We start from the raw sequence: 26,375 nt of genomic DNA on the forward strand, positions 1-26,375 counted from the left end.
CTTTACGCAATTTGATTATTTATACATCTTTCTTTGAGACATTCTTTTCATGGAAGGCATTTTATTCCACTTTTCCTTTGACCTTTTAATGAGTGTAACTTTTAAATTTTCTTGCAATTAGCTTTGGAAAATGCTGTAACCAAAACCAACAAAACAGATCCATACAGGATTAATTGTTTTATGCTCTTTTGGGAAAATGATACAGTATTAATCCACCCAAATTTAGTTTTGTTTTGAGGAATTAGATGAAGAAGAGTCAATATGTTTTCATACCAAACAATTCACCACTGAGTTGAGTAACCAGACAGAATGCATTGGTGTCAGTCAACAACGTTATGGACTCTCTTCCCTTTCAGATCCTCCTCATTATCAGAAAGGTTGACTGACACCACTTTATAACCTCAGATTTCTGAATGACAGAATTTTTATTTTCCAATGACAAAAAACCAAAACCTACAACAAAAACATGATAATATAGCAGAGACGTCTAAGTCACTTTGTCCTGTGTTTCTTCACACTAAGATCTTTGGTCAAAGCTGACCTTTTCCAAGGTATTATAAGCCATCCAGTTGTCTGTCTGTGGTGAAAGAACTAGAATCTATTTAAACTTCTAAGTAGGCCTGGACTAATATTGTCAATGCCTTATCAGAGTTGAAGGATTATGTTCAGAAATTGAAAATATACTTGATACATCAATGAATTTTAGAAACAACAGTAAGTTCAGTTCTTTCCAAAAAATCTCTTACTTATGTTTTTTACTTTGAATAAAACTTTCTGAAGACTGTTACAGTTAAAAAGCAAAAGCATGACAGCCAAACTAACACAAAGACAACAGAAAGCCTTGCAAAGCAGGGACAGCTGTTTTATACAGGGGAAGTAGATTTAAAATATTTCATACCATAAATTTGTAATTTATACCAGTTATACCACCTGGAATGAGAAAACACATCCATGTGCCTGTATTAAAAGAACCTAATGCATCTGTGATACGTTTATATTGTAATAGATGCAGAATTATAACATTAATGTGCAACTAATGGTTGGAAAGTACTTTGACTTAAAAAGTGTAACACTGAAAATCTTCATTAGCTGAGCTCAATTTCATATTTACAGGTAAAGACAGGTAAAACAATACATATATCCTGTTAAACTCAACTAATCACTGACGTGTTTGAACAAGAGGGCAGTTATTTTGAAAGTCAGCAGCAGATTCTCAGAATATAATTTCTGTGCTGACAGTGTAACATTTTCTCTTCTTGGAGCTTCAAACTGTAAAGTAGGTTTATATTTATACTGAAATATCAAATTTATTTTATTTTTATTAGTATGAGCTAATTTTTGTTTTCATTTCTAAAATATTTTTAGGTTTATACACTATGTGAGTATCTGAAATTCTTCCTAAAATGTTATTGTTAGGCAGATACTACAGATCTAGAGAGACCTTCAAAGATGTTCCTTCCTGATAAAAGCACAACACTCTTTATCTATGACCTAACAAAAGTATCATAAAAGTAGAGCTTTGAATCCCAGAATTAAAGTTTTATGTCATATATTCAATTTGGTCTAAATTTGATACTACCCTGTTTTGAGCAGGAAGCTGGACCAGATGACTTTCAGAGGTTCCTATCAAATTAAATTGTTCTGTGCTTTCTGTAAGTTCCCTTTCATCTGTTTAATACTTCAAATTTGAAGACTATTCAACTGTAACATGACACTTACTAAAATCTGTTAGCTAGGTGTGATGGTAAAGATCATATAATTTTACTTGCATCCCTCTACATTAGAATGAGTTAATCCAACTTTTATTTATTATACTGCTTTCTTTAAAAAAAAAGCAAACCCTTGATTTTCAAACTAGTAAGCCTGACACACAGAGCTTATACAAACCCTTCTGTAACTTTGAAGCTATCTCGTATGCATTATTTTCTTTCCCATTAGGTTCCTATGTGAGAATTTAACAGTAACATAAACTTCTTTGTGGTTCACTCTTACTTTGCACTAAGAAGCACATCAAAGCACTACACAAAGAAATGTTATTTATTTGCCAACGGTATCACGTGATAAGAAATTTTAGGATGTGTACTCCAATTTTTGATGCACTTTTCTTTCAACCAGAAGGTGTTAATTGATCAATACTGTCAAGGTAGGCCCAACAAAAGAGGTAGAAATTCAGAATGAGAGTGCTGTAGCAGTCAGAAGGTCAAAGAGCTCTGCCTGTTGGTCAAGTTTATTAGATCTCCTAACCTGCAACAACTGCTGCCAAGAAAGCCATGAGACCTTACAGAACATAGTCTCTTTCCAACAAATACAGGCATAACTTAAAAAAACACAGTGATGTTACTCAATGAGGATGGTGGAATAGTTACTCTTGACAAACAGAAAACCTAAGTTAGCCTGGAATTCAGAATGACGTGGAACTCCTAATTTAGAAAGGTAAAAATTCATTAAAATCTCAGGTTTTGTTGAGCATTTAGATAGGGTTTTGCATCAAGTAATGTACTAATGCAAGGAACTATTACACAATGCTAATGTTCCAAACTAAATTAATTGATTCTATGTTTAAGCACCCTTTATAGTGGCACAATTCTAATCAAACACATAGAAATGGAAAATACTTCACACAAAGCCCACATCACCCTTCTAGCCAACTTGCTCAAGAGTGGAGTGAGCAGGTTCACAGTGCACTGGGTGAAAAACTGGCTGAAGGGTCCTGGCAAACAGGGCTACATCTGGGTGGTGACTGGTCACCTGTGCTGCTCCTCTGGGCTCAATTGCAGAGTCTGTCCTTTTCAGTACATTTACCAATGGTCTGGATGCAGCAGTTTAATGCAGCATTGGCAAGTTTGCTGATGGTACAAAACCGAGATATGGTGTTGATTCTCGAGGGAAGAGAGGCCCTTTGCACTGGGCAATCATCAAGGGCATGAAACGAGCAAATGCATGATCCTGCACCTAGGATGGAGTAGCACCAGGTACAAATTGGACAGCAGCCCTTCAAAGAGGGACCTGGGCATGCTGGTCAGCAGTAGCCTTTTCCTATGGAATTCCAAAGCAAAATTTTTGGCATTTTCAATGAAAGCATAAAATTGAAAAAAACTTCTATGACAGACAATCAAGAATTAAATGCAATGTGGTTTAGTATAGTACCTGCAAGGTGGGATCCGCTGATTTGTATGGGGGTCACATTTTGGTACTAAGATTGTACAGGCAAAAAACATCAGGTACTTGTAGCAGTTGGTCTGAACCAAAGCTGGGAAAAGGGAAGACTCCCAGCTGATAGAGGCTTCCTTCTGTGTCCTGTGGCCCAGGTAGTTTGGGTAGTAAGTATAGTTGTAAGGCAAGTTCATACAAAGTTCCAGAGTAATTGGTTCACACTGACCTTTCACAAAGAGAAAACAAACAGAACCACAAATGGTGAGAGATTAAATTAAATACAGAAGAAATAATTCCATACGTGTTTAACAAATTTATCAGTCAGGGGATATCCTCTCAAGCTTGAGAAACTGCAAGTTCCAGAGCTAGAGATCCCTTATAAGCCTATTCATACCAGTAAAGGTTGATTTGAATTCTGCCTACCTCATAACTCATTAAGGTACTTTAAATTTCCTTCTTAATATTCATTGACTTTCTGAGTGACATCTTAACTTTAAGGTGGTACAATAAACCATCCTTAAACCAGTACAGTGTATACTGCACAGCAACACATTTCCCACTGGTGTGTACCTACTATGCTACCATGACACGCCTCACACTGACAGGACAATTGCCAAAATTAAGAAGACAGAAATCATCAGATACTTTGGGTTGGAAAGGATCTCAGGAGGTCTCTACTCCAATGCCCTGATCAAAGCAGGTCAGCTCTCAGGACTGATCAGCTTTGTCAAGGCTTTAGACAGTCAGGTTGTAAAAAATCTCCAGTGACACAGACTGCACAATTCCTCTGTATAGAAAACAGAAGCCAGGATTTGCTTTTAATTTTTTTTCTTGCTTACCAAGGTCTGAAGGAGGGGACAATTAGGTCATGTATTGCACAAGCATTGAGCAAAAGAGACAGACTACATGCTAATAATTTAATTTGGGTAAGACATAACTAATAACAAATGAGAATGATAAGCAAAGACAACACAGATGCAATAGCTACAAGTCCACATGATTATATATATTATAGCTACATACAAAAAATCTTCCCACTTTTGGGAGTTCATCATGACAAATTTTGAACTAGCCAAGTATTTTGGATTTTAAAAAACTGTATAGTTTTTGTATTTCTTCTCACACTGATATTCAGAAATATTTTTCAATTTTCCACCGTAACAGAAAACTACAGACAGAATTTCACTTCAATTCAGACTGAAATTCAACTTTTTATTTAGCAATGAGATGACTGTGAAATCATTTAAACTTATTTACTCTGGATATATTGAGAAAGTTTTCACAAAAATAGTATACCATTCGAAAGTAAAAAAATGCGTAAGTTTGCCTTCTCTGGGAGCAAACATGCCTTAGTATGATTAATATTCTCTGCTGTATATCCTACAAATCAAATTATCTCAATATATGTATCTCAAATATCTCATAGCTGTATCTTTGAGAGAAGCTGGGAGAAGATCCAACAGTCAAACTGGGCACTCTTTTTTGGTCTGGCATTTGTTGTTATAATTTTTTTTTTTTATTATTTACCCCTAATCTGATGATCACAAAGCTCATCTTACATCCAGCTTTTCCTCACTGCTAAATCCTGACATACTATCAATACTGAACTAATTCTGTTGCCTCAAACCACTCAGTCACATCTTTGGGGTATCTGAGGTTCAATGACTTTAACAATTCTCCTCGCATTATGCCATTTCCTTTCCTTCATGATGAACCATCCTTTGTCCTTCCACACTTCTGCCTGAGATGCCCAGAGCAATTTGGGTTCATCTTTTGATTTTGGCCAATAAACATCTTTCTTTGATGCATACAGAACTCTGCACATTAATCAATATTTCAGGATGAACACAAAAGCACATGCAATATTCTAAGTGCTTGTATAACATTATTCAAGATGAAAGGGTTGAAATGCACATATACCATTCTCTTTTATTGTGCCTCATATTTATAGGGGTTTGAGTGAATTCTAGAAGAAAATCTAGTCCACTGAAATGCTGCTGGAGGATAGCTTTTTACATGTTTTCAATACGACTATAATTTTCACACTGTGTTTAGAAAGCTTCTATTACATTATACACGGAAGTGTCATCATAGGTTTGAAAATAACAACATTGACTCTCACACACAATTCCTGACAATCCAGAGAGTAATAAACAGAACATCTGCTCCAGGGGAACATCTGACTCATTTTAAGTAACCCAAATTCCAGTCTTTCCTTCTGAGTCTGTCCTACAGCTTAAGACGTCCTGCTACTCCCTTATTAAAAATATATATGAGTGCAACCTAATGAAATAAAATTAATTGCATCTTTTATCCTGAATTTTAAAAAGGAAAAAGCCAAAACAAACAAAATAAAAGAAAAAACAAACAAACAAACAAAAACCCCAAGCCAACAACAAAAAAGATCCCATAAACCAAGACATTACCACATACATTATGCCTGGATTTAATATCTTCCTGTGTTTATTATTAACTTGCTCTATCCATTGGAGTTTCTGCAACCACTCTGGGCAATCTGTGTCCAGTCACACTTGCAGTAAAAAAAGTGCTTACTGTCAGAGTTTCATTCTAGAAAGTGGTTATCTTTCTTTCTTCTGCCTTCACTCAGAGGCAGGATTGAATGCTCAAGAGATGGATTTCTTGTTTGGACTTGGTTGTTTATTAGATCTTATCTAAAGTACAGAGAGTTCTTCAGCACTGCTAGCTATCAAGCCAAAGGTGAGAAAATGGGGGTGAATCTAGCTAGTTACAAAGTCTTTTAAAGGCTAACTATCCAATTAAAAGCTAGCATCTATATTTTATATACTTTTGACCCAATAATGAAACACCTGCGACTCGCGCTGCAGTACTAACTATCCAATCCAAAAATTGCTACCTGAAATCATGAAGAAGAAGGAAGAAAGAGACAACATCCAAGAACCTAATCTTCTCCCACACCTACTACTATATTCTAAAACCCCAAATTCAAAACCCTTTGCCATGTGAAATTACACACTTTTGTTCTAACTACACACCAGTGATTCTAACTCCATTACTCAAATTTGGAAGCCTTCTCCAAGGCCTCAAGTCAAAAGCAGTGCTCTTTCGAGGGTCAGTGTCTAAAAACACAGAAAATTCAAAACTCCCAGCCTTCAGGGTTTCAACACTTTATTATGCTCCTGTGTTTCACTTTGTGCCAATTGCCTCTGATCCTGTCATGGAGCCCTGTCTTCTTTCAATAACCCTGACAACAATTTTAAGTCTAAAGGAACTGACTATTCAGTCATATCTATCACAATTATGTGGATTTACTTCCATTCATACATACTCTCCCTTCAGATATCCATTCTGTTATCCTAAATATGTTGTAAATACATTATAATGCCAGCCTAAACTGATCTGATATTATCACATTTGGAAAACGTCCATCATATTCCCTATTGGGAAATGTGGCCTATGCTTTGGAATTTTTCAACGAGATAGTAATCTGGGCCAAGAAATACTGCTTTGTCAAAACTGGAATTTTTCATTACTTACTAAAGACATAATAACTCTGGTCAAAATACAAACAATGAAAATAATATGAAAAAAGACAATAGTACTTCCAGATGTTATGCAAGAAAAGTTCCATTGTGCACAAACAATTAAATATTCACTGGACTAGAAAATAACAAAGTGAAATGATCCAGAAGACAAGTTCGGACTATGTATGACTTCTGCTAAGAAATACGGGCAGTTGCACATAATATGTTGAGGAAACATCTTCACTAAAAAGCTCTTGGGTTTCTCATAACATGGCATAGGAACATTGCTTTACATGTATATTAGCTAGAAAATTTAAGTATTACTTACTGTGTTCTACCCTGCATCCTCATTATAATCTAAAACACCCTAAAAAAGTGACAGTATGCAGCACGTGACCTACTTACTGCAGTTTGCCTGGCTGTTTCTCATCTCACAGGGAGAAGCTCCACAGGGATCAGGGCAGGAAGAGCACCTCTGGTCTCCATCCTCACAGAGGGTTTGATCTGAGGGAAATAGAAATGTGCTTTTCAAATTATTTACCAGACTAGTAAAAATGACTGGAGTTTAATGAGAAAGTACAGTGTTTACATAAAAAATTAAGTATTTCCTTTACATAGTTCCCAATAGCATTTCAAGTGCAGTAAGGAAGAAAAGTGGGCAACATAGTCCAGTTCTCACTTTTCCTACTCTTCTGTTCAGTATAAAAAAATTATATTCACTTTCTGAATAAGAGGCATGGATCTCTGAACTACATTTGCCATGCAGAATATGAAAAGTCATGCAAATCACGTTTCAAAAAGAATAACAGGTCCTAGCTGAAAGAGAACACCGTCTGGGAATTATTCTTCAATGCCATTCAGTTGATCTGCTTCTCCTTTTATTTATTGTTCTGGCTGACAATAAAAGACATCATGAAGAAAGGTCAGAGATGAAGAGTAATTGTCCTCCTCTGACTGGTTAAAAAACAAACAACAAAAAGAAATCCAAAAATGTTATGGTCCTAATGATGGACTTCAGAACAAATAAAACCAGCAGTTCATCAAAAGTTTCAGAACTACTTGTGTAGCCACTTTATCTGACAAATCCCTGGACTTCTCTCTCTCATAGTTGTGATAGCTCCTTTCTAAACCATTAAATTCTCTCTTCCATGTGCAAAATCAGTCATTTAGTTTACTACTCTGTAAGGAGAGACTAAATAGAAGGTGTTTATCATCCTGTTTAAAATAGCTTACTGCCCTGGTTGCTTAGTGTTTGTATTGCACTACTGCCCATGAACATTAATCATTCATACCTCCACTGGACATAGACAAGGTGCTAAAGATCTGGTTTCAATAACCTTGACAACAATCTCATCTAAAGGAACTGATTAATTTAGCCATATCTATAACAATTATGTGGGTTTACTTCCATTCATGCACATTACATATTGAAGCAATAGAGGTAATTTCTTTTCTATAGTAATTGACCATCTTATTTTACAGCTGCATCTGACTGCAAAATGGAACTTGAAAGGCAGGAAAAGTCTTTTGGCTTCTAAAGATATCTCAAATATTTATATTAAAATTATTTTTAAAGTTTGCTCCAACTCCTTCCTATACTTTAAAAATCCCTGTGCTACAGTGTAGATTCTTTTGATCCTAGCACAAATAATGCTGAAATTCTACAAACACACTGTACCCTGTATTTTGAAGAGATCACAGAAATAGTTGTGAGTACATCTATATTTGATTTCTACTGTCACAAAGTGAATGAGAGCAGTACTCATAGAGAGATGCCATACCTTAAATTTCCTGAAGGTATGTAGTGAAGGAGACCACTTTTCTCATCCAGATAGAGATGAAGCAATGGTCATTTGTAATCTCTGAATGCATATAGGTCCACTGGGACACAAGATCCCTGCATCCTTTTATAGCAAGGAGAAATCACTACACCTTGACCTCAAATTCCTATGCTGATTTCACATATTTACTGTGTTTGTGACGAAACCAGTACTCTAGACTACATTAGCTCTAATTTCACTCTGACAGACATATCCGAATTTTTTAAATTTTATTTGTAGTGCAGAAAAGTCTTGTAATAAGTGAATGTCCTTCTACATTTTTTTGCAGTTGCTGGAAACAACAAAATATGTAAGAAATCCAGTAGTAAGTTACAAACAAGAATTCTGCCCTCCTTTTACACAGGCTTTGCAAGGAACTGAAGATGAATGAAATCTAAATTCTGCCAACATATTCCCATGCAAATTAGGATGAATGGGATATGGTTGCCTAAAGAAACAATTCTGCTCTACACAATACTGCAAACTACTGGATAGAGCTATTGCACACTGAAGAATTAATAATAAAAAATAGGAAAATGTTTGGATTTAAAATCTCTGCAATTTAATGCCAAGCAGAAAGATCTTTTATCATTTAGTGAGATCACTGAATACATAATCACCCCATTCTACTGCTTGAATATTTTAACTGATATCTATTCATCATACACACACAAAAAAGATTTTTAACCATTGCTTCAACATCAAAAGGGAAAAAAGAGCTAGTGAAAATAAAATACATCACTGACCCCTAGCCCACATCATGCAAGAGAAATGGAGGATAAAAGAATTCAGAGAATAAAACAGAAATTGGAAATCAGAAAGGAGATTAAAAGGTGAGTATTTTGTGAAAGTGCACAGTCAGAACTGAGGACAAAAACTTGTTTCCAGTTTTCAGATTTCCACAGCCAGAACTAGAAGATATGTCATGTAAGACCTTTTTTTAATGCCAACATTAAAACTGAATAAGAAGAATGATCATTTCTGTGTTTCAGCTTCTCAGGTATTTTTTGGAATGAAGGAATTTAAATTGGTGTAGGTAGAGCCCAAGAACTTTCTATGAAAAGAAGGGACTGAGTAACATGCCTATGAAAGGATTTCTTTTAAACTGGTCTCCTAAAGAAATGAGGCTTGTATAATCACACTGTGTATCTATTTTATGATAACGGGTCTTTTCTACTCTAATAACTATTAAATAGCCTGTCCTATTACCACTACATTTGCCAGCACTAACTTTCTGCATAAGATCAACTATTTTCTTTAAAATAAGATTAATTTTAAAAATACATTAATTCTTGCATTGAAGGAAAGGCTGCAATCTGAACTTATACCTTACCAGAAATAAGAGAATTACATGTGGGAAATACCTTCAAATTTTGAAATCATCATAACATGACAACATTGCTTTCTGAGTGTCTTTGGGAAACCATGTTCTGGGGTTCAAGATATTGCTTAATTTCCTCTTCTCTCACAGAGTCCATTATAAGACAGCTATCAAGTAGCTGTGAAAACTTATGTTCTCATATATTTTCCCTTAGTCACACTAAATCATTAGTTTACTAATGAAAATATTCTCTCTCTTATTCCCAAGTATTTTAATGAGAAAATTCCTCCTCAAATGACACCAATTCCTGTAATAGTAGATTCTCACTGCTCCGATGTATTTCAAGTAACAGCTGACCACATCAGATAACTAAATACTGTGCTAAATATCACCCCCACTTCTTCATCTTTTAAAATAATTTTATGTATTAAAAGAGGTCTGCTTACAAATTCCTGTGTGAAAGCCACACACCAACCAGCCTTTGCAAGGGTTATTAGAAAGGTAAGGAAAGTAATGTGTCAAAGAGCTTTAGCTAAAGGCACTGTGGAACACAACATTCAATGGTAGGTTTAGTAAGAAGAGTAAAATGAGGCATATCCTTACTTTCACTGCAGTTTTCTTCATCACTTCCATCTTTACAATCATTATCTCCATCACACTGGAATGCACTGGGAATGCACTGCCCATTTCTGCACTCCACCAGACCCTGACTATGACATGCTAGAGAGAGAAAAAATATTAAAAAGACAATATTCTGATCAATGTAGCTTAGTGAAGCTCTGTATTATATTTGAACATCATACTGAAGGTATTTTGGGAGGAGCTGATGACACTGCTTAGCACTGGAGATCACGATGTATTTTTCATTATGTGTCAGCACATTTTTCAACAGCGACAGCTGCACTGATCTTTACCTACAGAGACTGAAACTGTAAATGTCAGGTACTGGCAACAGGCTGAGATGAAGTCTTTGCTTCCCCGAGATAAAAAAAATGCACATAATTTTTACTCATGCAGTAGGAACATTAAAATTAACAGAAAGCTAATTCTGTAATCATCAAGAAGCTCTAACACAAAGCAATGCTTTACAGCTCAACAAAGGCAACAAATGTTTAATTTGCTGCTGCTGTCTGCTGAAAACAGACATTTGTAAAGTGTGAACTTCTGAAATAAAATAAGTTTATAGTTTTGCCTTACAAGTGAGTATACTAATTATCTTACTTTTTTTTTTTTAGTTTTCAAAGAAAGAAAAATAATTTAGATATTAAGGGAACTTACAGCAATTGATCTCATCTGATTTGTCTATACAGTCATGGTCACCATCACATACCCAATCAGCTGTTATACATCTTCCCTCTCCACACTGGTGATGTGTCACTGGATTACAATCTACATAAAATGCAAATTTGAAGGAAAAAAAAGGATACAAAGTTACTGTTTGTATATTTTATATTACTGATAAATTTTCTATGCTTATTATCTAATCTTCTTATTAATGAGGCATTCTGCATTAATAAATAAGAAATCTTTTGTATCTGCAGACCTTTTTGCAGATGGTACTTACATACATTCTTAATTGTATTGCCTGTATGGTGATGCACTCATTCCTTCTCTCAGGTGCACAGCTGTGACTATTTGTAAATAAACAAGTTTCCAAGATTTGTTAAGCACATTAGAAGATCTGGTTTACCATCTCAGGGAATGATTTTCAGTTAAACAACATTTTCAGTAACCATCAGAGAAAAGAATTTCCTTCATTTATCTTTTTACTAAGATATTTAAAAAATGTATCTCAACTTCAGAAACTATATTTCTTGCATGTACTTGGAATGTTCCATAAGAATTATCTACAAAGAAATCATTCCAATTGTTATCTTACTACTCCTTCTACCTGAATGCACAAAGAGCATTCTGTTGAGCACATAGACTTTACATCAAAATAAATAGAATAGACACAGTCCAGTCCTCCAAATCTGCCATGAAAACCAATTATAACATGAAAAAACCTAGATGAAAAACCTTAGATTTAAAAAATTGTATAGAAAAAAAAAAACTATGTCAAGGTAGGAAAGATAGGAGACAGATTAACATTTAGAAAATCTTAATCATCTTTAAACTAAGATTATTCATGAAAAACCCCACTAAATAACAAAAACGGACAAGAAAATATTGAAAAGTCTTAGGGTGTGCTTAATTTGGAGAAGAAATATTAAAAAAATCTCAGAAAAAAATGTGCCTTGATTTTCAGATTTCATATCCTTTGTGTTCTTCCTTAGAAAGGTAAAAGGAAAAAAGTGAGAAATAATATTTTAACTATTAAAGAATTATCTTAGAAAACTTAATTTTTCTCAGGTGTAGAAACAGGACCAAAAGTTAATAAAAATAAGGCTTTCTATGTTTCCCAATATTTACATGTTAAGATTATCCTTTTTTAATGGCAAAAGTTCATAGGTTCTCCTATGGAAGTTAAGTGTAGGTAGATACATATAGTAGGTTGGTAAGTATCACGAGTCAGAACATGCAAAGTTGATTGACAAGAGAATTTGAAACAAACAGAATTTGATAATCAAAACATATGATTTCACTATGAACCTTATGTAAAAAAAAAATCAGCTATAAAACAGCTGGCACCACAAGTGTGTACCCTCATACAGTTTGCTCTTCTCTCAGTTAAATCCAGTCAAGCTAGCAAGGAAGCATCTTTTGGAATTAGTTTAAAGCAAATTGAAAATAGCAGTATTTCTTATAAATACCAAACCCTTCAAGATCTGTTGATCCATAACTCTCCTCTAAACCTTTTCAAATTGCATATAGAATCTGTGAGCTGTTTTCACTTTGCTCAAATATGGTAAGAACAGGGGATATTACTATTTATTACTCAGTAGTTGAAGGAAAAAGATTACTGGCTTAGGCAGTCCTGATATCTTCAAGACTTTAGCAAAGCACATAACTTTCATTTACCACAATTTTGTTCATCACTAAGGTCTCCACAGTCATCGTATCCATCACAAACAAAGGTATAATTGAGGCATTTTCCCGTGTTGCAACGAAATACATCATTACTGCAGTCTACAAAATAAAGCATGTAAAATGTTAAAGTTGCATTGGAACATTCATATAAACTATGAGCACTGGAATGTGTTGACTACACACAGAATTAGCTAAAGACACATTAAAACTTACAGGTCTGCATTAATATACTGGTACTTGCACATACTTGCACATAGAGGCCTAAATATTTAATTAATTTATACACAAAGTTCTCAGGGAATGTTGTAGGCTTCACCATTGTAGATTACTAGGACAATCCTGAGTACCTGATGTGGCTATTAAGTGGACATGAAGATTCCAGCAGCGAAATCAAGATCCCCAGTCTCTACTTTTGAGCCTGCCTTTGATCTTACAATGGTTTTAAATGAGCTTTAACACAGTTAAACACAGCTCAGATTTGGCCAGTAAGAATTCCTGTCAGCCCCAAGTGGGTTTAACCTTTTTTTCCATGACTGGATGCATCAGTATAGCCTGCTAGATATTCTCTGAGAGTAACCATAATACTTGAATAGTATCAGGTACAATAAAACCATGGAGTCTTTGTTGTAGTTAAGCAGATTGAAGAGAAATTATGGTTTGTGGTATCTGGTCCCACCAGTAACAACTTTTGATTTCAAGTTCACAGCTAGGAAGTAACTAGGTAATTCAGCTTCACTGCCTTCTAAACTTTTCTTTTTCTCTAGCTTTTCAGGGAGAATGCTGAGATACAGAAGAGCTAGGTGGACAATCCTTCCTTCCTCTTGAAGCTATGCCACTGGAACCAAGGAAGTCCTTTCTTCATATGCCTGCTCTTACTGGCATATGTGAGCATTTTAAATTAGTTCCTCCCTGGAACAATGAGAGAGAGAACTCGAAAAGCAGGGACTGGAACAAAAGTATCTCCTTTCTTCTGAGAGATCAACAACAAAACAACAGAATCATGCTACCAGTTCCTTCTCTCCTGTGATTCCTGTGCTCAGGATTGCACAGTGGTTCCATTTTGAAAGCAGAGTGTCCTTCTAAGGATAATACACACTGAAAGGTGCAGAAATCTTCCAGAAGGTGCAGTGGCATTTCTACCCCTTCAACGTGAACCAAGTGTTTCACCTCCTAGGTGAATAAAAAACTCTGGAACTTGAACATGAGTCATTCCCTCTCCTTCCCTCACAGAAGTATCAATGCTTTCTTCAAGTTTCACATTACCTTAGAATATATCAATTTATCTACTATCTTAGAATATATTAATCTTAGAATATATACTGAAATTATAGGATAATACAAAGGAAATGCTTCAGGATACGAAGTAAAATAATATGGCTGAGCTATGAGCTACATACTCAACAGTTAATTTAGCTTCAGAAAGAACTGTTATTCATAAAACAGGGAATAACAAAAAAACCCCACACTAAATGAAAATAAATTTAAGTTCTTGCTTCCTGTAAGCAGACCAACACCCAGTTGAGAGTAAATTCTAAACATTACTTGTTTTGAACATGCAGCACAATGAAGTACTTTGGAAACCTTTAATCTTATTGATCGGTTTCTAACTCTTGACAGTTTCTATGCTTCTTCCACTGCTCCTCCTGCAAATGAAACAAAACTGCCTTTTTCTATTTCCTCTGGATAAATTTAATTTCCATTCATACCCCCATTCCTCTTTCCATTCATACCTCTGAAGTTCCTGCAGTATCCTTTAGGGTAGAAAACACACAGGCCCACACAGACAGGGTAAACAAAAAGAATAAAAACTTATTGCAGGGAAGTAATATTCCCTTGATGAAAATCTAACAGCCTTAACATACATTTTCTTCAAAATATTGGCAATAATGTATTTATAGGTAGTTGGGTTGCTCTCTTAAGTAAGATGGGCACTTGACAGCTGCCACATTTAAGAGGCTCAACTTAAATTCTATAAATGATGGGGAAGTCCCCATTTTCACAAAATTAAATACAAATTCCTATTTTATACTCCACTAAACACAAAGGAAGCCCAGTGAATCTTTTGCAACTTGACCCTGAGATAAGCTCAGTTGGTTAAAGCATGGAGCTAATAAAGCCAGGATGGCAGGTTTGGTCCCTGTATGGGTCCAGAAGGACTTGCTGCACATGGGTCTGGGTACAACATCCTGCTCTCTAAAATGGAGAGGGATGGATTTCATGGGTGGACTGTTTGGTGGACAAGGGATCAGTTGGACAATCGTGTCCCAAGGATCAATAGCTCAGAATCCCAAAGGACATCAGTGACCAGTGGTGTCCCTCAGGGCTCTGTACTGGGAGCAGTGTTATTTAATGTCTTCATGAACAACACGGATGAAGGGATCAAGCAATGGCCTCAGCAATGCTGCAGATGAGATGGGGACATGGTGTGGATGTCAAGCTGAGTGGTGTGGTGGGCACACCTGAAGGACAGGCCATACAGAGGGACCTGGGCAAGCTGGAGAAGTGGGCCCATGTGAGTCTTGTGGTCTAACAAGATCAAGTACAGGGTGCTGCACCTGGGTCAGGGCAAGCCCTGGTATCAACACAGGCTGGGGAATGAGCGGATTGAAAGCAGCCCTGCCAAGAAAAACTTGGGGGAACAGGTAGATGAACAGCTGGACATTACTCAGCAATGTGCACTTGCAGCCCAGGAAGCCAAGTGATCCTGGGCTGCATTAGAAGCAGCATGGTCAGAAGGTTGAGGAAGGTAATTCTGTCCCTCCACTCTGCTCTTGTGAAAGCCCACCTGCAGTGCTGCATCCAGCTCTAGTTCCCACAGCACAGGAAAGACATGGACATGCTGGAAGAGGTCCAGAAAAGCTACAAAAATAATCTTAGGGATGGAACAACTCTCCTTTGAAGAAAGGCTGAGAGAGTTGGGGTTGTTTCTCCTGGAGAGAGAGTGGCCTTTCAGCACTTTAGGGAAGCTTATAAGAAAGATGGGGAGAGACTTTTTAGCTGGGCCTGTTCTTACAGGACGAGGAGCAATAGTTTTAAAAAAGGGTAATTTCAGACTAGACATAAGGAATAAACTTTTCACAATGAGGATGGTGAAACACTGGAACACGTTACCCAGAGGAATAGTACCCACCCCATTCCTGGAAATATTCAAGGTCAGGTTGGATGGGACTCTGAGAAACCTATTCTATAATTTAATGACATGACTAAAGACCTTGAGAGGGGCAAGGACTGCAAGAAACTCAGTGCCTTTTATCAGACAAGCTTCCAGGCAGATAGGTCTGCCTTCAGCTTTGCTCTTGGTGCTGAGTAATTCAGGAAAGTCTTATTTGACCTCCACACCCTCTCCTCAGCTCTTACCAAGCATCCTAATGAAAGATGTCCTCTGCATATAAACCCTGTATCATTAAATAGACAGGCATCCTTTCAAAGGTAACCTTAGCTCACGAAATTTATGTTTGTTTTTTCAAGACATATCATATATTTATCCTTTTACAACTAATTTCTTCTTTTCCCATTTCTAATAGAACTTGAGAGCCATAGTCTCCTAGGCATTTTTAAATTTTTGAGCTTACTTTACATCTAAAGCTGATGCTGACAGGAAAAATTGGAAAATAAAATCATACAATATTTTTTCCATAACAGACATTATCTCAATCTCCATTAAATGAATTGTAGGCTATTAAAGGAAAATCAAGCTCTAGCCTTATTCATACTGAGACCAGGAGGAAATTGCTGTCCTCATTTATTCCTTGGAGTATGCCAGATAAAATCTAACAACAACTTCCTTAAAAGCAGCTTTAGTGAGCCTTGGAATACCCAGGCTCTTAAATCACTAACAGGAACTAATCTTTTGAGTTGAGTGTAAACTGCACAGTCTGACATTTTTCAAAGTCTGAATAAGAAATCCTGTTTCATGGCATCATGTCCTACTATAGTAATTTAGTAATTTTTCCACATTTTTCTCTGTTCTTCTTGCCTTCTCATTGCTTTCTCACAGTACATTTCCTCTGCTTTTCTAAAGGTGTTTGTAGCTCAAGGTGTTTTCTTAACTCGGAAGAAAAACATAGGAGCTCTAAAGATATGCACTACCACAGACAAAAAAAATACATTAAGCCATCACATATGTACATTCTACTGCAGCATATACTGGGATTAATTTAAATAAATCATATCTAGGGTTGAAACCAAGAGAACTTTCTGAACAGATGGTCTTGCATCTACTCTAAAATCAATGCCAAGTAACAGGATAGAGCTACAACTAACAGTATTCAGCTGATTACCAGAAGTGCTCCTTTCTGATGCACACTATTGATCCATTAAAAAAAAACCAAAAAACTTTCTATTTCCATTTAGTTTCTTGCAGAATATCTGCCTCAAGGCATAAAATTTGACAGACCAAAAGCACATGCTGTGGCCTGAGTGAGCAGAGCTAAACCTAGTCCACAGCAGCTGACAGAATCCAAATGTCAATATATGCAAACACTATGCAAAGCTCCTATACTGTGCCAACAGCCTGCTTCAGTTTCCAGGTTTCCCTGAATGGATTCAGTACTGCAGCAGAACACTGCAAGGTTTAAGAAACTTACTACAATGGACCTCATCACTCCAATCATCACAGTCGTTGTAGCCATTACACTGCAGTTTCCCAGGGATGCAGATCCCACTGGCACACAAGAAACTGTCCTCGCCTCCACACAGTGCTGTAAGAGAGCAGAAAAGACAGAATGTGGAGAAAAATCATTAGCATTAACACTACTAAGTTAGTGTTACTAGAGCCTCAGAAATGTTAAACTGATATCCAATATTTCCCACAGGGATTGAAATGTATTTCCAATTTGGAAAACATTAGGATAGCTCTCAGAGGAACATCACTTAATACAAGAAGGTCAAGTGGAAAATCTAAAAGAAAAAAGCCTCAACTTTTGAGATAGAACAAAGCCATTTGAAACTTCTATCAGTGAATGAACCATTTTAAAAGACCTCAACAGGCAGTCATGAAAAGACTATTACACCTGTTAAATCTGCCCCTGGGATGAAGGAAGGAGCCTTACATGCTCATCTGGAATGCACCTACAAAAAGTATAATACTTTCTGCTTAAGACTGGTGTTACTGTATAGCCTTTTGGTATTCTTCACAGTTTGCCAAAACAATGGGTATACAGTGGATGCTGTGAGGTACCACTTAGCACTGGGGATGCTTTTTCAGTTTTTTTAAAAATGACAAATAGCTCCAGCTTGCACTGGCTGTACATTCAACTATTTGTCTAGATTTTTAATTTTAGTTGTGGTCCTAGAATAGCAGTCTTTTCTATCACACAATGGCAATGTCTATACACACAAACACACACACCCTCAGCATCCTCAATATTAGTTTTAAATTTTGTCAGCAGGAGATTTTTTTTTAAACATACTTACATTCTTTTCTAAGCCTCACTATTATTTTACCATCCCAAGAAACAGGACAAACTTAGTTAACTGAAACACACACTTCTTACAGATAATTTGTTTGTAATATAAATTTAGGAATAATTTCAAAATATTTTCTATGGCATTCCCAGGTGTACTGTCCGGTTGGACAGCAAATAATTTTGATTTTGCAATACAAACATAATTTTCTACTTGTGTAACAAGGACATGGTTATTGCAGTGAAAGCTGCTTATGCAATGTATTTTAAAGGAGGATTTTCTCTATTTTCTCTAACTTCACAGAAAGGTGCCCAAACTAAGAGACTTTAAACCAAAAGGTTTCAACTAGTTTGTGCCATTTAATGTTTGTGACTCTTCATCAGAAACAAGGTAGCGCAAAACCACCAGCATCATCCTTTTGCACACCCTTATGATGTGTTCCTAAGCAGGTACCCTCACACTGTGTCGTTGGACACATTTCCTAGCCTCTAACTGAAGAGTTACAGCCTCACTTGTATTCTATCAGTTTTGGAAGGGTATTACAAACTGCAAAATACGAAAGCCTTAAGACAAACATGAGATTAGATAACACTGACAGTCTCATTTTATAGCAGGAAAAATGAGGCAATGAGATATTAAAGTGAGAGTTATGAGAAATAACGAATAGTAACATCTAAGACACAAAAATCAGCACGTGGGTTTTTTTGGAGGGTAAAGACTGATGTCATTTTACATGTTCAAAGAATAGCTCTTGTTGCCTTTACTTGTAGCTGCAAATGTCTCAGCTGCAAATAGACTCCAGCTATACAAATGAAGAGCCCAGTTAGCTGGCAATGTTCAAAGAACAATAAAGACAAATTTTATTCAAGTGCATTGTTCAGCATGTCCGTTGCAACAGTGACAGGCCAAGAATATAATTTCATATGATAATGTCACACTTTATTATGAGCCAATATTTTTATTTCTCCAGTTCCCTGCTCTATACACTGCACTTCCTGATTTCTGCAGTCACCAAGCTCTACAGGGGCCCCTAGAAACAACACACTTCCTAGGTATGGAAGTACTAGTTCCCTGGACACTGGTATTTATCCCACAAATGATGATGTCAGGTAAAAATACAATATGATCGCATAATCAAAATTTTGTAATTCATCATACAAGAAAGGCTCTTAGAGGTTGGAAAGGCAGTTTTAACTGACTGGTAATCTTGCATTTTTATAACTTGGCTTTTACACAATTTCCTTCCTATTTAAGAAGGAAAAGAGCATTAATAGCTCAAAAGAAACTATCTTGATTTGCTTTGATGGAGATATTAATCAGTACAGAGCTGCACTTTCTAAGATACTAAAGTAGTATTCACTTTTTAAGGTACTAAGATAGCAGGAGCAATGCACTCCTGTCTTTTGGGTGAATATGCCAATTTGGCCTGGGAGAATGAAAGTTAACAGAAGGAATATTTGGTGACTTTTCTTACATATCAGAAGAGAAAAGATTCCAGGGTCCCATATTCATTTCTGGGCTGTGAACAAAAGTGTGTTGAAGCACTTATAAGTCATCCTGACTCTGCGTCCTTAATACATCCCTGCCTTGTTCTGCTCCTATCCCAAACTATCTCCATATCTGCACACCTGAAGTGAGCATTTTCCTGTTTATCTTGCATGTTATACAAAAAACAAGAGGAAAAGTGAAATTAGTTTACTTTATCTCAGTTTAAGCATCCAGCAGCAATCAGAAGGAATCGTTAGAAATTTTCATCTCACCTCTTACAGTCTTCTAAAAGGTAATGACTGGATATGTTTGGTCCAATCAGTGCAGTGTTCAGGGCAAGGAGAGCACAGATGCTGTGAACAGTACCTCCAATTAATGTAAATTCTGCTTTCTTCCAAGATTGTGCATGAACTTTGCAGTAGGCTGATCATTCCACCATACCTCCAAAGATCAGATTTTAATGGAAATTATAAAAGCCTTATCTAATGCTGTAAAGCAAACACTTTTGTTGAATGTTGAATTCTGGTATTTGATCAGGAACCTAGTGGATTTAGGCATGTGATCATTTATAAGACTTTATTCAACACAGGCTGCACACTCAGAAACGCTGGGACTGTTCAAAACAAAGCAGCAGCAGAAGAAATAATGCCTGTAATAGCTGTCTGAAATAGGAAAAATATAGCCCATTGCACCCAAAATTATTACAAATGGCAATGTTATTCTAAAGAAATATGCTGGGAAATGTTAATTACTCTGATAAATAATTTACAGATTTCTTAATAAAGTCATGAAAATATACACACCCAAACTCCTGAAGAAAGAAAAACGTTATGTAAAATGATCCCAAACAAAATGGAAGCAATCCTTGCTAATAGGGAAACTTGTTTTAGTCCTTGCCCAGAAAGGTTTACAATCTGGAATAGCTTCCAAAATCCTGGACTAAGCATCAGTGGCAGCAAAAAGTGTTTTATTTAACCTGTGTCTGATGTACTATCAAAAGTGCCTTTGAGGAGGCAAGACCATTTATGTGCTGTACTTTCCAGCTAGATTACTGGAATGTCATCTCTAGAAGATTATGTGGAAAGGTCCCTGGAAAGCTGCAGAGAGCACAGACTGAAATAAATATTCTTTTACCATCCTCAAGACTGACATCTGGTTGCATTTCAAGGTATAGCAGCACTTAAAGCATTCTATAACTGGCAAAAAGACCATGGAAAGTGCTTCAATTTTTTTTTCAAAGCAGAGACCAGATTTACTATCTAATGCAATGGAAGAAGTAAGAGGTATTAAAACAACCAAAAGGTAGTGCTCTTCATGCAATACATTGACAAGCTGTAACAATCTAGATATGGATACTACAGATACTAAAATATACACAGATTCATGTAACAAAGGGACACAATAGAATAAAAATCTGTGGCGGGTCACAAGTTACAGAAAAAATCCTTGAATCTCAAACAGATGGAAAGTGCAGGAGTATTTGGAAAAGTACTGCCATATAGTCTTGGCCTGTTTTCCTTTTCTGGGCATTTGATTTTGTCAGCTTTTGGAGTCAGAATTATAAGACAGATGGACTTGTTCTCTTACCCAATACAGCCACTATAGCACAATGCAACACAGAGGAATCCCTGTATTCTCTCATTTTCAGTTTTTCATCACCTGCTCGCTATACCATTTATGTACCCCGCAGGACAGTGTATGCATCCTGTTGCTGTCAATTCTAGAAAGTTTTGATACTATGATCATAATAATGGAATTAGAAAAGCTGGCAACTCCTTACCCCCGGTAATTGTTCTTTTTTCTATTTCCTTAGGATGCAAAACCCTGGGGGAAAAAAGAGACAAAAGACCTTTTTCTTTCACTCAAGTGATGTGGCCTAAAAAGGCCACATAAGAAACTCCAAGCTGGAAAAGAAACAGGCAAAAAACCCAGGAATACAGGCAGAACAGGAGAATAAAAACCAGAGTACACAACAAAATAAATTCAGGATTGATAGAATTAAAAAGCGATTTGGTGGGGGAAATAGTTTAATCAATCATGCGTGTTTCTTCACATGAAAAACCATGAAAATCCAGAAAAAACATTTTCTTTTCCTCTAAAAAATTATTCCACTATTGCTGTCTTTGCAGCTATTCAGCATCAATGTTACACATACACAAATCATCTCTCTCTTTTCCGCTGCATTAAGTAAGTGCAAGGGCACAAAGAAAGAGAATGTTTTCCTGATTTTAAAAGCTTTTTCTCAGAAAAATTATCTACTGGATGTATATAATTACATTGCCCACAGAAAAATAAATGCCTGTTGCAAGCAGTTATTTAAATACTCTACTCAAAGTTATTCCTCAAAGACAATTCTCTCAATTAACACTAGTTTGAATGAAGCTAGGGGTGACCTAATTGCAGCCTTCCAATACCTCAAAGCAGCCTACAAGAAAGATGGAGGGGAACTTCTACAACAGCATGTAGTGATAGGACAAGGGGAATGGCTTCAAAATGAGAGTAGGTTTAGATTAGATATTAGGAAGAAAATCTTTACTGTGAGGGTGGTGAGGCACTGGAACAGGTTTTCCAGAGAAGCTGTGGATGCCCCATCCCTGGAAGTGTTCAAGGTCAGGGTGGATGGGCTCTGAGCAACCTGATCTAGTTGAAGGTGTCCCTGGGCAGAGGGGGTGGAATAAGATTATTTTTAAGGTCCCTTCCAACCCAAATCTCATGGCAATGAAGCTCATTTCAGGCCACTTGTGCATCACTTTTTTAACAATAACAGACATTCATTTATAATGCCTCTTTAGGAAAAATACAAAAGTGAACGATTTCTCATAATTCTATACTGTAATTTACATAGTTTTGTTGCATAAACAGTAGAAGCATCATATTCACAGCTGCTTTTGAAAGCACTTTACAATTCAAATTAACAGAAAAATAACTTCGGGGCTCTTTTGAGAGCTCCGTGTTAGTCTAAGTCAGATTATTGTGTTGCATTATTTCTCATTCAAGGTACTGGGGGTTTTTCCACCATGGGTTTAACAGCAACAGATATGTTGGCTGGTCAAAGCAAATAAAATAACAAAATAAACAGTGTCAGTTGAGAGAGAGAGAGAGAGAGAAAAGCAGAGCTGAATTTTTTCCATGAGTAGGGCTATGACTAACAGCCTTCAGGAAGGTTTCTGTGATTTCTTCCCCCCAGAATGCATTAGTGGTTACCTGTGGAGTGAATGACTTACAATGCCTCCTGCTCACTCCCTCACATGCTCATAGCTCATTAGACCTGTGAAACCAGTTCAACCACCTATCTTCAATATCAAAACATAAATACTTACAACTATTATTAGGGTATCTGATTTTCTCTTCTACTGAGTATTCACTTGTAACTTGGTAAACAGATATCAGTTTGAAGGGCATCAGCCTTCAGACCTGCACCTTTTTCTCTGTGACTCAGAGAATGACAGAATGACTCTTGCATTTAGATGTTTTTACTATAATGGCACAGCTTGGATTTTCCAGTACAGTCAGTACATCTGTGTTCAGATCAGGGATTTATTTCATAATAGATTCCCCACAGTGGTATTTTACACTCAATTTCCAATGCTTGTAGAGCTCACTTTTAGACAAAGATAAATATTAGCTATGACACATCAACCATCCACAAGACAATCCTTATTCTAACCAATAAACATTTTTTAGGAAAACTGTTAATTGTCCCCAGGATAAATGCTCTGGATTCTAACTAGAACATGACTCAAGCATATTTTCTCCAACAGGGCTTGGAAATATGATGTTCAAGGATATTTTGGAGGAGTGATAACCTTTAATTCAGAAAATGTGGAGGATATGGAATTTTTAGCCACAATCAGACAAAAACAAACAAGAGAAATCAAGAGAAAGTTTTGTTTGGGATTGGAAGACTGGATGACACTGTACAAAAATCTGTGGAGCAAACAGGTATAGCAGTCAGACCTTAATTTTGATAAACACACTAAAGATGCAAAAGAGAATTACATCACACAAAACAAATTATATGCAAGGCACATGTAGGCAGGGAAGGATTCACTGTATGTGATCTGGAGGCAACAAACCCCAAAAGAGACCACAGAATTGAGAAATAAGCAGTCATAAGCCAAGGACATGCTCTTGAAGTTTCCAGGAACTGAACCCTGAGGAGTATATGAAAAGCAGTTTATGCTGAACACTAGATGAAAAGGCATTAGAGCAAAGAATCAGCCTGAGCTGTTTGGTTCTACTGTCAGAGAAGTAAATTCTTTCAAATATACAATCTGCAGAAATAAATATTCAAGAACAGCAGTTTATTTCTGTAGTAGAAGGAGCCTAGTGAACCCAAACTCTTACCTTTTTCAGTCACAGAGGAATCACATTAGAACCATTCTTTTAAATAAAAATAGAAGTCAAAATATTCTCCATAGCCATAGAATCACAGAATTGTAGAAGGGCTTGGGTTGGAAGGGACTTTAAAAATCATCTCATTCCCGTTGGCATAGGCAAGACATCTTCCACTAGATCAGGTTGTTCAGGTTGTCCCTGAACACTTCCAGGGATAGGGCATCCACAACATCTCTGGGCAACCTGTTCCAGTGCCTCACCACCCTCACAGTAAAGATTTTCTTCCTAATATCTAATCTAAACCTACTCTCAGTTTGAAGCCATTCCCCCTTGTCCTATCACTACATGATTTTGTAAATAGCCTGTCTCCATCTTTCTTGTAGGCCCCTGCAGGTCCTGGAAGACAGTTCAATTATAGTCTCCCATTCTACATTAAAACCACTCATATCCAAGCATCATGCACAATGAAAAATTTAATTTTATAACACTCTTGTTTTATTCAACAGGATGTCAGAACTGACAATAAGTAGAACAATAAGGGTATCCACAGTCTGTCAGGTAGAAGCAGCAAGTCTCACAATTGGCTCTATATTTCTTCCTCTGGAAGCTTCCACTGCATACTTAGATGTAACTTCTACAGTTCACTACCAGATGAATATCAATCTTGCCATACAGATTATGGAATAACCATTAACCAGACACTAATCTTAAAAGCTCCCTTTCTAGCAATACTAAATGTATTATTTTAGCCACAGGATATTCTGAAACTTGAAATTTCATAAGTGACAAATCTCTTCTGGCTTACTTTAAGTTCAGCTATCTAGATTTGGTGGGGCTTTTGAATACCCTGACCAGCTATAATTTGTCAAAATTTAACATATTTTAAGGCATATTTATACTATACCTTGTATTCAGTTTATGTACAGGCATGAAATCCAGGTATTTAACATTCTGCTGCTTTTTCAGAATTATACCTCATTCTGTGATCATGCTCAATTAATGATTGATAGTCACCCTTTGTTCATGGCTAATTAATCTTCAATGTGTAAGCCTTTACCACATTTATGTATTTACTTATGCTACAGCTTCTTACCTTAATTGTTACTTGAACCTACCATGAAGACAAAATTATGGTAGTCCTTATTTCTATAATGTTTATCCCTCTGATACCAAAGGCATCAACAAACATAAGGTTGCAACAACCCTGTGAGCTAAAAGCATACTTTTAGTCCCATTTTACATAGGGAATTTGAGTCACAGAAAAAAATATGCATTTTATAATTACTTGCTTACTGTTCCCATTTGGAGAGATCCATTACACCTAATTTTTTCAGCATAAATCTCATACACTTTTATCATACACTTAAGACACTGGTCCCAGCAGCTTTCACTACAGCAACTTGCACAAAATACTACATGACTCTATAATAAAAGTTTGTGGAGAGTGTTCAATTTAACCGGAAATCATTCAACTTTAACAAGACACAATCCTTTGGATCTTTCCCTACCTCAGCCAGTAAAAAAGTTCCCACAGATGAAAGTAGGTGTGGATAACAGCCATACTTCATGACTCTTCAAAAATATGCCTTTAGAGCTGGAGAGAATCCAACTGGTAAAAGACATGGTCTAATAATTTTAGGCTATATCTATTATGTATACTCAGGAACTGCAAGGAGATAGCCCAGGATATATAATCTATTCTAATTGTACCATTAACTAACATTAAAAGAAACAATGTATAACCTCTCTGATCCTTTAAGGTAGTTTTAAAGAATAAATTCTGGGGTTTTTAATTAAAATATTGAAGAACCATTTTCATCATACCATTTCTTCTTGCTTATTGTCACACGGAAGTCACTAACAGAGTTAGAACCCACAGACAGACTGCACAAGCCTCAGTCTCTTCATCTCACAGAATGCATTATCAACAGCAAAGTCTCAGACGGCAGCAAGGGAACTTCAGTAGTAGGGTCAGTGAGAAAAAAGTCAGGCTTGCTGCTCTCAGGTGTGATCTCACCTCTAGATTTGGATCCAGAGAACACAGCAGCACCTCTGAGGAGATGGAAATGCCATGCTTTTAAAAAGACTGGCTGGAAAGCTGCCCAGTGGAAAATGACCTGGGAATGCTGGTCAACAGCCAGCTGAATGTGAGTCAGTGTGTGCCCAGGTGGCCAAGAAGGCCAGTGGCATCCTGGCCTGTATCAGCAATGGTGTGGCCAGCAGAACCAAGCAGTGATTGTCCCCTGCTGTATGTGGCACTGGTGAAGCCACAGCTGCAATTCTGTGTTTAATTTGGGCCCCTCAGTACAAGAAAGACATCGAGGTGCTGGAGCGTGTCTAGAGAAGGGCAACAGACCTGGGGAAGGGTCTACAGAG

General features: G+C 36.7%; 1 protein-coding gene across 1 annotated transcript in view; it reads right to left on the bottom strand.

Annotated features, from left to right (window-relative positions):
* CORIN (corin, serine peptidase) overlaps positions 1–26,375 on the bottom strand; it is a 121,405-nt gene that overhangs the window by 33,109 nt on the left and 61,921 nt on the right. Inside the window, 6 exon segments of the mRNA XM_062493637.1 lie at positions 3,148–3,379; positions 7,062–7,160; positions 10,401–10,517; positions 11,076–11,186; positions 12,759–12,866; positions 17,354–17,467. Of these exon segments, the coding sequence (XP_062349621.1) occupies positions 3,148–3,379; positions 7,062–7,160; positions 10,401–10,517; positions 11,076–11,186; positions 12,759–12,866; positions 17,354–17,467 (781 nt within the window).

The sequence above is a fragment of the Cinclus cinclus genome, chromosome 5 (assembly GCF_963662255.1).
Source record: "Cinclus cinclus chromosome 5, bCinCin1.1, whole genome shotgun sequence".
Taxonomy (NCBI): Eukaryota; Metazoa; Chordata; class Aves; order Passeriformes; family Cinclidae; genus Cinclus; species Cinclus cinclus.